Source organism: Parasteatoda tepidariorum, chromosome 2 (genome assembly GCF_043381705.1).
Source record: "Parasteatoda tepidariorum isolate YZ-2023 chromosome 2, CAS_Ptep_4.0, whole genome shotgun sequence".
Classification (NCBI taxonomy): Eukaryota; Metazoa; Arthropoda; class Arachnida; order Araneae; family Theridiidae; genus Parasteatoda; species Parasteatoda tepidariorum.
Genome location: NC_092205.1, coordinates 36,617,868 through 36,632,046, shown reverse-complemented (window position 1 = coordinate 36,632,046; position 14,179 = coordinate 36,617,868). Strand labels below are relative to the sequence as shown.

General features: G+C 25.7%; 2 protein-coding genes across 4 annotated transcripts; both read right to left on the bottom strand.

Annotated features, from left to right (window-relative positions):
• Positions 1-47: 47 nt before the first annotated feature.
• LOC107442489 (transmembrane protein 177) lies at positions 48-13,392 on the bottom strand. 3 transcript variants are annotated; one of them, XM_016056068.3, is made up of 5 exons: positions 13,170-13,289; positions 7,307-7,402; positions 7,018-7,178; positions 4,880-4,931; positions 48-895 (listed from the first exon to the last, which is right to left on the bottom strand). In XM_016056068.3, exons 2-5 carry the CDS (start codon positions 7,337-7,339, stop codon positions 170-172), a joined length of 972 nt encoding a protein of 323 aa, XP_015911554.1. In that variant the 5' UTR covers positions 7,340-7,402; positions 13,170-13,289; the 3' UTR covers positions 48-169. The 3 variants fall into 3 exon arrangements, with proteins under 3 accessions (XP_015911554.1, XP_015911555.1, XP_015911556.1); XM_016056069.3 differs by having other exon boundaries at positions 7,307-7,353; positions 13,170-13,277; XM_016056070.3 differs by lacking the exon at positions 7,307-7,402 and having other exon boundaries at positions 13,170-13,392.
• LOC107442490 (P2R1A-PPP2R2A-interacting phosphatase regulator 1) lies at positions 11,099-13,176 on the bottom strand. Its single transcript, XM_016056071.4, has one exon. It carries the CDS (start codon positions 12,779-12,781, stop codon positions 11,906-11,908), a length of 876 nt encoding a protein of 291 aa, XP_015911557.1. The 5' UTR covers positions 12,782-13,176; the 3' UTR covers positions 11,099-11,905.
• Positions 13,393-14,179: the final 787 nt, after the last annotated feature.

Here is a 14,179-nt window from a genome sequence, read left to right as displayed (position 1 = left end):
ATTTTCAAAAATATTCTAAAACAGAAAGGCATGAAGAAAACATAGCATCCAAATAAATCTATTTTACTATGCTATGATGCAAATGAAAACATTACATAAAATGAATTTAGTGAATTAATTACAAGTTATGCTTAGTAGTACTAGAAATTGAAACAAAACTAATTTTCACCTAGGCATCTTGAAAATTATCTTCTTTGAGCTTTTTCAACAACTCTACACGTTTACTAGTCGGAAGTTTTGGAGCTAAAATAAAATAATTCTCATTACCATTTTCATCGTACCGTTTTAAACCCTTTTTCCCTAACAATTCCCTAAGAGCTTTATTTCTCATTAGCATATGTTGATAATACTCAATTCCTCCTTCAAGATAATCAGGTCCAGTCAAAGCGGCAAGTTCATCATATTTTTTTTCTGCAATATGCTTCATTGGATCTTTCAGTAATCGGTACAAAATAAAGCCCACGGAATAACATAATGCATACACAGCTAATCTACTTTTTAGGGGTTTCTTGAATGCATTCCGCCATGTATTCACTCTCTTGGACAATAAAGCAGAAAATGCAATACAAACAGGTATTAGCAGTGTATTGTCCAATTTGTCCCAAATATCGCATGCGTATATTTCTCGCATAATTACAAATTTTTTTGCATTGTCAGGTATTGTGAGAGCTTCTATGAGATCTTGCCCTTCAACTATCCAGTCTATTGATTCATGCTGTTGAAGACGTAAAGCAGTAAAATTTATATCCTCAGCAGCTTCAATGAAAAAAGGAAGTCCAATTGATGCACCCCAGGGGGAATTAGTACCGCCAAGATGAAACAAGTCCTCTCCTATCACATTAAAAAACTTTAATTTTTCTTTTTCATCCTCTTTTAGCTTGCAATCTTTAAGAACCTGTAAGAAAGAATGAATTAAATTTGTATAGATTGTAAAACTTTAATAAATGTAAATATTTGTTTAATGCATAATTTTGTCACTAGCATAGTTTGCATAGTCATAGTTTGTATTTACTGAGCATCATCTTATAAACACTTGGGAAAAAAATACAACTTAATTGTTTAATTAGAAATATTTAAACATCCATTTCTTTTTTCATAATAATTTATGGAAATATAGGTCCAATTTTCGATAATTTAAAGTATTTTCAAAACCCCAGTGAAAATTACAACGTAAATACAGAATTTTTTTTTTATTACTCGAAGTTCTATAAGTAGAATTTTTTGATACTTCAAAGAAACAATTGTTTCTTTATCAGCAACTCAAATTTATAAGTTGAATTTCTAAAATAAAAAATTATTTCCAGCTTGTAGAAAAGAATCAACAACTTTGGGATGAAAACTTAGAATTTCTCATTATTATAAATCTGAAAAATCTATTCAGAAAATAGTAAAAAGGAACATGGTTAAATCCTAATTTTATCTATGGTCTGAAAAATTTAGAAGATAACAATTCAAAAGAATCTTCTTTCTATAAATCCAATGCTGTTACAATAGCTTAGAGTGATTCCTGATCTAAATTCTACCTCAAATGGTACCATGGGGTTGTGATGATAGTTACCAATTTTTATTTCAGGATGCTATGTTTAAATTCTTGAAGTTCATTCCAACTTTTTTGTTAGAGTTCAGGATAATAAAAGATTGTTAACTTTTTGACAGGTTCCATTTTTCCAGTCTTAAGCCTATTTTGTTAGATAATTCTGGTCTCTGCTTTAGTTTTAAAGTTGTTTGTTTGACTAGTGTTGTAATTTTTTGGATTGATTTAAAACTTTTCTAAAGCTTAACAACATGGATGATAAGTGGGTTTTTAAAGAATGGCTATAAAAACTTGACCTCAAATTTCAGTGTTAAAAAAAAGAAATTTTCATTATTCATTGACTATTGTTCAGCTCATCACGCCTGTCTTCTTTTCCCCCAAAACGACATCATAACTTCAGCCTATAGACCAAAGTGTTATAAAAGGCCTAAAGATATATTTCATACAGTTTTCAATTAGTTAATTTTTTGATGATGATATTTCCATTCATCAAAATTTTAAAGTAAAAATTTTTATTTACAGTAAGCATTATAACTACAATGATATCAGTATGTAATTAATGATATTTAATTTATTTCTATAAAAGCATAAATGATTTTCAACCCTAGTTGTTACATTATATGTTATAATTCAGGTAAGATTTATCTGAATTTCAATGTATAAACTTTTATTTACAGTAATCATAACTACAATGATATCAAAAATTAATTAACGATATTTAAGATAGTTTGATGTAAGCATAAATTGTTTGGCGTAAGATCAACCATGTATAAGTAAGCATTATAACTACAATGATATCAATATGTAATTAATGATATTTTATTTTTATGAAAGCATAAATGATTTTCAACCCTAGTTGTTACATAATATGTAATATTTCAGGTAAGATTTATCTGAATTTCACTGTATAAACTTTTATTTACAGTAATCATAACTACAATGATATCCAAAATTAATGATATTTAATTTAGTTTGATGTAAGCATAAATTGTTTGGCGTAAGATCAACCATATTTGTTGCATAATATGTAATAATCAAGGTGAGAATGAGATTTCTACATCAGATTATTAATATAATTTACTCATATCATAAATTTTCAGCACATAATTTTTTAATGTTTTGCTTCAATGTGATGAAATTGACTAAAATAAAAGCATTTTAACTATAAAAAATTCAGTTAAAATTTTAGAAACAATACAGAAAAAATTAACAAATAGATAATACAGCTGTAATTTATTTGACAAGTAATGTCTTTCCAAAAAAGCTTTAAAATAATAATAATATATATATATAATAGTTCCATGATATATTGAGTTCACTCATAATAATGAAATTTTAGTTTTCTGTTTGAGAATAAAATAAATTTAGGCAATTACTCATTTTTATTTGATTTGATTTATGAAATAAGTTATGAATAGTTGGAAAATAATAGTTGAGAAAGTAGTTCCGAAAGTAATAAAATTATTGATTTTAAAATTGCAAGATTTTTATGAACTCAATTATCATTTGAATTTTTATTTTTTTATAGAGGAATAAAAGAAAGTCTATTAGTGATATAGTTTCTGAACTTTGACTAAATTTAGAGTAAACATAACTTTGTTTCTCAAATTGTCATCAATACAAACAATAAAAAATTGATCAGCCAGCAAGTGTATTATTTTTTTTTAAAATAACATTAAAAACTTATAAAATTCTTGATAAAATAAAATGACATGAAAAGCAGGGAGACATAAATGGACAATAATTGATTTTAAAAAAATTATACTATTAAAATATATATTTCTGTACTATGGTTCATCAATGTGAGATGATACCGTGAAAATTGCAAAAATTGTAGCGTGCTATTTATTCAAAACAAAAAGTAGGCTATTCCAGGTGTTGACGAGCAATAGCGAGCATAATTCTAGTATATTCTAACATGTTAATCAATTGCCAGATTGTTCATAGGGTTAAAAATAAAAAATATCACCCAGGAGTACAATAATCTTGTTTTCCAATTCGTAATTCATGATCAGACAAGATGGAATATGTCAGTATCATCATATTCACCCAATACAGTAATTGAAAAATTATAATTGCTTAAGTTCTGTAAAATATTAATTTTAAAAAGTGGCAGATTTTATAGACAAATAATTTAAGTTTTTAAAACTTAACGACTTAATTTTACATTTACTATCATTTCTAATTTCATTTGTTTCAATTTTTTAACTTGGTAATTTATTTATTTCAAAATTGCAACCATAAAAATAAAGAATTATATTTTACATGAAGCCCAGAAAATTACCTTACTGCTATTTAAATAGTATAATTTATAATTAAAGTTAAACATTTTTCAATCTTTTTTTTTTTTATGTTAAAATGTTTTAACAAAAATGATATCCATTCAATCCTATAATTTATATTGTTGAAAAGGAAAAACATTTAATCCTTTCATTAATTAATCTCTCATTAACATATGTTTAGATTCTTTCTCCTTCTTACCCTGCTTTATTTTTAATTAAATGTAATCTTTTAACATCTCAAAGAAATGTTATCCTCACCTGCAACTTATTGTACTTTTTATTAGAGGGTGGCTGGAATAATTAGATGCTATACAATAAATTTGAACAGAATGAAAATTCAAAATATTGTATCCAATCAAGATAAAAACCTGATCCTTTCATTTGTGAAACATAAAACCCTTCATAAGTTTTGATTTTTAAAAATGGGAATAATGAATATTTTAAAGGGTGGTTTTATTTTGCTTTAATATTGAAATTGTCCAGTTTTGGAAATTTTGATTTTAAAAAATAATTGACTTCATAATTTAGTGAATTTATTAGTATATAAGTATAAAAAATATATATGTATAAGAAAAGTATTTGTAAAAAATTTTAATAGTACTAGAGTATTTAAAAAATAGCAATCACATTACATTCATCCAATAACTATGCAATTTAGTTCCTAATTTTTTTATTGATTATATAATTTGTTGAAGCGATATTCTAAGTCTTATTTATGATACTCTTTTGAGAAAAGGTTTACATTATTTAGAAAACAATATTGAATGCATAATTATTTATTATACTCCTCTTATTACTTATTTTATTAAATCCTCAAAAAATATTTTAAAATTTAAACAGTTGTACATATTTGGAAAAAAATTCTTTCAGAACAATAATTTAATGACAAACTTCTTTAGAATAACTATAAATAGGATGTTAGTAATAAAAATTAAATTTGAAATAAAACTTAGAACACTATGCAACTTGAATTAAAATATATAAATAGACAACAATTTGAAATTTAAAGTTAACAATTATTTAAAATAAAAAAAATAAGACTAAATCCAAATCACTTACTTACTTCCTTTACTATTCCTTGAACTTTATCTGATAAAGGCTTTGGTTTACCACGGCTAGGGGGGGAAAAAGATGTTATCATGATGATATAAATATATTTAGATGCATTTAAAAACTTTTAACAAGGAAGAAAATATATTTTAATATTTATATAATATATATTTTAATATTTATATTAAGAAAATATAATAAATTTTGAGGTTTCATTTTCTAAATTAATTCTTCATTAACCCTTAAGAAATAGGAACTTAATCAAAAAAATGCTGTGAGGGAAAATTTTGGAAGTTTTCTATGACCTCTAAAAATGTCTACATTTTTGGCAAATTTTAACAAAAATGTGACAACTTTTGGGAACTTGATATAAGCTTTTTCACAACATATTATTTTGTTTGCTACATGGAATGTCTGATAAATGCATATTTTTCATTTACTAAACATGTTTACAAATATTGAAGATTTTGAAAGGAAAACAAATCAGAAGTGAAAGTGATTTTTTTTCCCTTAAAAAAATGTAGTACTGTAAGTATGTGTAAATTTAGTACCAAACTTAAACCAAAAATTTTTACTTTTTTAATTTGAATTTTCGGGTGACTCAGATCTTTTTTTGCTATTGCCAACTTTGTTCCAAGTTCAAATGTATTTAAATTTTATCTACGAACCAAAAACTAAATAAATAAATGGTGGGATCACTCTATTTTATTAAGATAGTAAATAAATATTAGAGATAACTATTATTCATATTATTTATTTAGAAAAAAGGAAGTTTAAAAAGTCAAATTCCAATAAATTAAGAGTACGATCTTATAGGATGTAGTGCAAATACAGTTTAGGTATGAAAGAATGAGCTCATACTTAAAGTAATTTCTGAAATTCAAAATCCCTCACGAATCTAAATCCTGGCTAAATAAAAATCACTGAGTGAGTAAAAAAAAGGGAATTTAAAAAATTAAAAAAGGCAATTTTGTAAATATGTTTATATAAACAAAACTAAGAAAAGTAAGCATTAGGTCAAATATAAAATGGAAACACAAAGCACAATCTATAAGCCTATATTTTGCTAACTTGAATCTAAATCAGTCAATTTTATCGATAATTAAAAATAAAAAAAAATTTCACCAACTAATTCAAAACTCATGTGTTAGCCAATCATAATAAATTAAAAAATTATAATTTTTGAACTTTAAATTATACCCAGTTAAGACTTCTAAAATGTAACTGTTTTCTAGTGAAACTTTCATTTAATTTCTTTCAATTTTTCTTGAACTCTTTTTGTAAGTAATGCTTTAAATAATTTCAAAATTCCAACTTAAAACTGAAAAAATAAAAGTACAACCGTTATCAAACTAATTATAAGTATAAAACAATTCACTTAATATTCTCAAAATTTTATGAGTTTATGAGTTCAAAAAAAAAAGTTACAAAATATTAAGCTAACTGTGTTCATTTTATAATTAAAGGTAATGAATAAATAAAAAAATACTTATTTATTTAAATAATTCAAGAAATATTTTGAAAATACTTTGCTTAACAAAAATGTCTGTTATTTATTAGCTATTAACAATGCTTTACTGCCGATTCTTGTAAAAAAATAAATGAATAAGTAAAAAAAATTAACTTTTTTAAAAAATATAGATGGAAAACTCAATTTTTCTCGCAACAGAAATTTTTGATAGCTTAAAGTATAGAGAAAGGAAGGAAGACTAAATGTAGTATAATTTTAAATTTGTACCAATTTAGTTTTATGCTCAATGGAAGTGCTTTCAAAAATATTGAATATGTAGATAATGTGCTTAAATATGTAAAATAGTAAAATGTATGTTTTGTCAGAAGTAATGGAGAATAAGAGAATAAATGATTTCTTATTTAATAATCTCTTTTTTTTTAATCTTAACTGAATAAAATAAAAAATCCAACTTTTTATTTATTTTTTCAGATTAATTTTTAACAATTAATTAATATTAACAATTATAGTTAGTATTTTGTATTAATAATTTTATTTTTTGTATTGTTCTTAAATAATGTACAGCATATTAATACATTCATTCAGAGATGAAGAATTTGAACAATAGATTTTTAGTTATAAAGAAAAAATTTATATAAGAAATTCACAATTCAATTATAAATAAAAAGGTAGTACATTACTTATGGAGTTGCACAAGTTCTCTAACATTTTCTTTATAAGGTCCATGTATCACAAAAACAGCACCAAAAGTTGAAAAACATGAAACCCCAATGCTCCATGCTGTAAAACGTTTGCCATTCTTTGTTGATAGCCAAGATATTATCCGTGACATTGCAAATAACTACAAAAAAGAAGCAAATTCAATTAAACTATGTCCAAAATAAATTTTTAAGAACCAAATTTGGTTTATTTATAATACAATATGTCTAAGTGTCTAATGTTTAAAAAAATTGGTTAATAATAACTTACTTTTCTTAGATCTTCCACAACTATTCTATCCATTGATCCATTATCGCCTTCAAATGGAAGATCTTTGTTTTTAATTTGAAATACAAATTAGTTTATCTACTAAAAAACAAGAATAAAACATTTTTTGCAAAAAAAAAAAAAAGTAATAAATAAAAAATTAAAAATTAAAGCGTGAGCAGAAGACCAAAGAAAAGTAAGTTAGAAAAGTATTGGAGCAAGATTGTTCAATAGGTTGGCTAGGTTTTAAAAACTTACTCCAAGTCACCCCAGATTTTTTAGTTATGTTATCACCAATACACACACAATTGTTACTTTTCTTACAGTGCTAATTTTATGAGTAAATATAAAATCATTACTGTAAAAAATACTATACATTTTCTAATGTGTTAAGAACTTTCAAAAAACATTGTTTCTTTTCAGAAATAAAAATAACTAACTCAATAAAGACACCTTTTGAACAGTCAAAATTATTTATTGTCATATACATATTAACAAAACACATTTACAAACAAAATAGTGCAATTTAACTGATAAACTGAATTTAAAGATTTTGAAGTTGAAAAAGTGAAGTGGTACAATGAAAATGACACTGAAGTGTAAATGTAAGGAAAATAGACAACATTGAGTTACATTCATTAGTTTTCAAGTCATCAAATGAAATTTATCCAGTAAAATTACATTATACAAATATTTTAAAACAGCTGTAAAGCTAAGTGATTTTTGAATACAGCACAAAAAAATTTTAAAATGATAACTCTGTAAAAATTCTAAACCAGGTTTAAACAAACACAGCTAGAAAATTAGAATTTACTGTAAGAGTAGAACAACTACAAAATATTTATTTGAAAGCAAAATGCATATATAACAATAATTTAAAATAAGTCATTGCAAATTGCTCCAACTTGTTTACAGAATTTAATGCAGAAATCATTCTATAAAAGTCACTAAAAAAATAAAAAATTAGTTTCATATTTCAATTCTTGAAGAAATCAGTAATATTAAGATAACTGCTATTAAATAAAAAGAATTTTTTTTTAATGTATTTAAAATGATTAGCTGTTATAGCTTTAGCTTGTGCAATACAATATTAGTTTGTATTTGTAAAAATAATCATTAACAGAAGTTAACACAAAATTTTAAAATAAAATGTATTATGAAATTCACAAAAGAAAAGAAAGTAAAGCAGAAATATTTGTCTAAAATTAATAAATAAAATATGACATTTAACTAAATATTGCAGGTTAACGATTATGTAATATTTGATAGATCAGTAAAGTTTATAATATTAAAACGAAAAAATTTCAATCTTACAAAATAGTAAGAATAACAATTAGCACCTATGTAACAACATGGCTTGAATATAAGTAAGTTTAAGTTAATACAGTACATTGAATAAATATACTTTATTATAAAAGAGCACAGATTCACTGTTGATTCAAACCTTAAGTTCAAATTTAAAAAAATAAAGTATAAACTAAAAGACAGATATATAACTAAAAGTGAAAAATCTGTTTCCATGACATATCAATTTAAAAAGATTTTACCATGATTATTTGAATTTAATAACTTAAATGTAACTTCCAATATATATAAAAAAATACAAATCAATAAACAATTATAGTTAAATATCACATAAACTTTTATTTTCAAGTTAATTAACTACTCTATTTAAGAATAAATAACTATATTAAATAATTACCACAGTTATCTCAAAAACAATCTAAACTAAGCTATTTCTAAAAATAAATAAAATACCTTTTAAATAATGTATTACTTAATTTTAAAAATCTTAAATAATGTCAAGCATGACTTATACAGCAAAATTATCATAATTGGCATATTATGAAATTTAACAATGAAAAATACAACAACTTCAATAATAAAAAGAAAAAAAATGCCATGAAAGAATTTGAAATATTTTACGTAATTTAAAATTATTTAATTAAATTGAGTGTGTAATAGAGTATGTTTTAACAGTGGTTGCTAAAGTCAATTTGCATGAGACACAACAGTAATTCTACTTTGACTTTCGACAGATATATTTACTTGAATACAATCTCCACTCTAAGACAAACATATAGTTTTTAAATTGTGTCAATATTTTTCAGTGAATGCAGTTCCATGGGCTGTATGAAGTTAAAATACAATACAAATTACATACACATTTATACAATTTTACTTCAACTTAAAGAAAGGTAAATCTATGGGTCTATAAAGAATTTGGAAAACCGGACCTTAGATAATCATAAACAAAAATCATCTCAAAGTTCTTTAAAGAGAAGTATACTAAATCTTTGCTACTTGTTCATTCTTCAAACCATTCCATAATATGTAAAAGAAACAATTGAAAACTCAGATCTGAAAATTTGCTTCGAAAATCTGCTACTTTGGATTAGGTTCAGTTTATAAATACACCATCTATAAGAGTCTCACAAAATTGGAATATAAATGGTTAAACAAATTTCCTGAAATCTCAAAAGAACAAAAACTTGAATAACACAACAATAAGAAACATGAATAAGACAAAACTTACTATAATACAAATTAATGACTAATATAAAAAGCTCTTAATATTATATATTGCCTCTAAGTTATTGTTTCACTTAACCTGCGATTAACAGGATAAGCACATATGAGTAACAAAAACTGAAGAGAAAAGCTCTAGAAATTAACACTTACGATATGCATCAATTAAAACAATATTTTTAGTACAGGTATATTTACAGCTACAGCATAAATACAGTAAGATATATATTACAATTTACACATGATTATTTACAGTGAAATAATTTAGTATAATATAATGAAGAGTTATCATTGAAGCTGTTTTAAACAATGACATGATTAAAGAGTAAGGAATTGGGTAATTGCGAAAATTTAGGACCATCAGCTAAGTTTAATTCTCAAATTCATTTAATTTTCAATTTGGAACAATTTGTTACATTATTTTTTAAATTTCTATGTATTATAACTTTAGTTACATATTCATAAAATAACCTTTATAACAAGAAGATCAGAAGATTTAATTTATAATCCTTAAAATTAATTTCGCACTTAAATGTTTAATATATACATAAAAACAAATATAAGTATATATTATAAAAAGAAAAGTTGTTTAATATTAGAAGTAATATGTTTTAAAGAAATAACTGAAAAAATTTATTTGCTAACTTCAGGAAATTAATTTTTTTAATCAGAAATTAATTTAAAACATCAAAATTATTTAAAAAAATAATGATTAGAGAATATAGCAAAAATTATATAAAAAATAATAAATTATCTTGTTTAATAAAAAGGTATATTTTAATTTGTTAAATTGTTTGACTTTTAAGGAAAAGAACGTCATCAATCTGTAAGAGATGTTCGCAATTAATTGTAGAATATTTATGTTACTTAGGATTATTTAATATCAGTAAATAAGCAAACTTAGTGAAATTACCTTTCCTCTAAACAAAATTTTTCATACAAACTTATAGGCGAAAATAAATAAATTTGTGTAAAATATTTTTTTTTAAAAAATGCTGAGAATTACGCATAAAAGAATTTTGCTGCATTAATTGTTGATTAAATATTTAAGATAGCTTTGTAATCCCTGCACAGTAAACATGGGAAGATTTTCTTACAGGTACTCATTTCAAAATAATTTCCAGGTTTTATCAACATTCAGACGGTGGCACATGAAAAACTAAAAAGACAATACAAAAAAGGAAACATGAAGGGTATAACTCATAGCCACTCTAGGGCGAATCTCGTAAAAATTTTTGCAGTACAAAATACAAAAACCTTTTGGCGATGGTAACAGGCATCAATACGGAAATATCCCTGAGAGTACTAAAATATTAAAATTATAAAAGAACAAATTAAACTGAATGCCTAAAAAAAATTTATAATTAAGCTTAGTCTTAATATATAAAATCGAATTTTGCTTCAAAAACTTCCACATCTAGACAACCATTTTACATCAAACCACAAAATTTTAAAAATAATAATCTATTATGAACAAAATTATAATGAATTTCCACAAAGATGAAAGTTTTAAGAGGTAACACACTATATTTCCGACTACATTGAATACCGTTAGTTTTTAATCCAACTAATTACCTACTGGTATTCAAACATACTTATGTTAGAAAAGGAATGGATAAAGCAGATCTATACCTTTAGCAATACATAAATTTAACAAAAAAAACAGTTATAATTAATAATGTATAATATTGTCAGAAGAGTTGCTCACTATTTTTTAATTTGATTTTAAGTAATAAAAAAACACCAAGAGATTTTAAATCTTTTACAACTAACTGTTTTCGCTATGTGAATAAATTTAAATGAAATATATTGATGACTGAAATATGTACAGAAATATTACAAGTATTATATTATTTACATGACTTGTATAACAAAGGTTACCTAAGTTATACCATCTGATATGTCCTTTACAATAACTAATTATATCAGGAATTATCACAAAAATTTTGTTTTCCTACTAAGTATTTAACTTATTTAAAGATTATGCAGATACTACACAAAGACAACATACAAATCCAATGTTGACTTTTGGCACAGAATATTTTTACTACTACGGAAACCATCTAACAAAATCTAATTGTAAGGTTTTTGATGTGACGGAGCTGGTTCGACAGGTTTAAATGTTCCGTACGGAGAACTAATGCAACTGGATATGGAATCTGTGCTTCTCCTAGAATCGCTTTGATCAGAACTATTACAAGTGTCCATAGAATTAAAAGATAAATTTTGAATATGTGGAGGATTTGGCCTTAATTCGGATTCGGGAGACGACATTCCAGTGTTTAAATGTTTAGCACTACTGGGCATGTAATCACTATCATCACTGTCCATGTCGAATTTTCGTTTCAAAGACAGCTGACTAGGTCTCAATGAAATCGGACTCTGACTGCATCTCGTGAAGTTTTTACGTGTAGGACTCGGACTGGGAGTGGAAGAAAAGGCACTGTGTTGAACAGGGAGACATGTCGACGGGGAGAAACATTGCCGACCAGTGTTGGTCGGAGAAGGAGAGCTGCACATTACAATGTGCGAAGTATGTATTTTTAGTGGATCAGTAACTGACTGACGTTTGTTATCTCCAAAAGACGCCTCGTCTAATGTTAAATCCTCAAGCGAATGGGATATTTGTAATTTAGATTTCGTTTCTCGTTCATGAGCTGCTTCTCGGAAAACCACATCCATGGATTCCTCTTGTTTGATTTGTGACACTCTGCTTAAAACAAGTGGTGACAAAGGTGCAGTTGGAGAATGGGAGGATCGGCTAGGGCTAAAACTGCCACTAAATCGCCGTGTTTGCATCAATCTAGGAGTTCTCTGAGCCACTGGAGTACTGCTGCCTCGTGATCTTAGTTCTTGAGAGTTTGTTGACGTATTTCCCAATTCGTTTATCATGGGAGCACTATTCGATCTTTTTAGGTTAGGGCAAAGATTGGGTGGATCGATATCCATTATTTTTTTTGAAGTGTAAAAAACAAATCTAATAATAAAATAAAACTTAAAGGAAAAGGTTTTCTGTGAAAAGTTTTTATTTCAAATGTGATTGTTCCCTACCATGAAGACGTGTTAGAATTAATATTAATCCAGTCGACATATTAACCCAATAATGATGGCTGCACTTCTAGATACTAAAATAACAAGTAATAAATGGGGAAATTCTATTTTGTTCCCATAATAATAATACAATTTATCATTAGTACATATTATTTATTGACTAGGATAAATTCTTTGTTTAGTGATCTCGAAAGGTGCTGAACAAACATGACAGATGGTATTAAGTGTTAAATGAACAATAAAATGAATGTTAATAATATTGCTGAGGTATAATAGTCACACATACTCGGTAAATTGGATGAGGAATTTAAATAACTTCAGAAACTTTCAGTTTACCAAAAAAATTTAGTTCGCATGAAGAAATAATTCAGCGAATCATACGCAAGGCCGAATGACAGTGACAGTCACGGGTGACAACAAGGAATATTTCATTTTTCAATTTTATCCATTTAGCGATAGCAACGAATTATAGGGAGCGTTGTTGCATGAGACGAATTCCTGCGATTTCCATATGAAAAGTCATTCAGTTGATCTGAAAGTATTGTAACGTTCCTTCTTTATTGAGGCTTATTAAATTTAAAAAAGAAAAAACTTTGATATTTTTTCTCATGCAAGCGAAAACAAAATGGTATCTCTTTTTTTTTAGAGAAGAGACATCCAAAACACATCGGGAAACATATGTGTAAAAAAATAGAAAAAAAATATGTATTTTCTTATTAGAGTTAAAACCTAATGCATGCGAAATCGTTTTACTACATTAATGATATAACATGACAGGGACAGGCCTATTTGAACTTTACATTCCATAGCTTTATGAATCATATTATACTTCAAACATTAAAATATGCAAAAAGTATACATAAGTCCATAATTTTATATCTTTTAATTTTACCAAAAAAAAAATTTTGAAAACAATTTTTATCAAAAAATTTTAAGTTTCAATAAAAAATCTTTACTTATGAACTAAAAAAGTCTAATTTTATTTATTATTATTATTTTTACACTGCGTAATTAGGTCAGCCAGAACTATTGAAGAGACAACATTTATTTTAGAACTACGTACTCTTCTTATGTCTGAAAAATGAGTAATAAGTCGCCTGACTTTATTTAAATTTCGAATTAGTGTTCGAATAATTAAAATGTTTCCCTTACATTACATAAGCACGCCGGCCATGTGGCCGAGCGGTTAACGTGCCTGACTGCAAAGGCAATGGCTGCGGGTTCGAATCCAGCTTTGGGCATGGATGTTTCTCTCTCTTGTGTTGTCCTCTGTTGTGTGTGATGTGTGAATGTAGC

Excerpts from the sequence above, each read along its gene's own strand:
- LOC107442489 (XM_016056068.3), bottom strand. The coding sequence starts at position 7,339 with ATGGATAGAATAGTTGTGGAAGATCTAAGAAAA. Across the intron at positions 4,932-7,017 it reads GAACTTGTGCAACTCCATAA|CCGTGGTAAACCAAAGCCTT; the intron begins GTAATGTACTAC and ends TTCCCCCCCTAG. Across the intron at positions 896-4,879 it reads TTCAAGGAATAGTAAAGGAA|GTTCTTAAAGATTGCAAGCT; the intron begins GTAAGTAAGTGA and ends TCTTTCTTACAG.
- LOC107442490 (XM_016056071.4), bottom strand. The coding sequence starts at position 12,781 with ATGGATATCGATCCACCCAATCTTTGCCCTAACCTAAAAAGATCGAAT.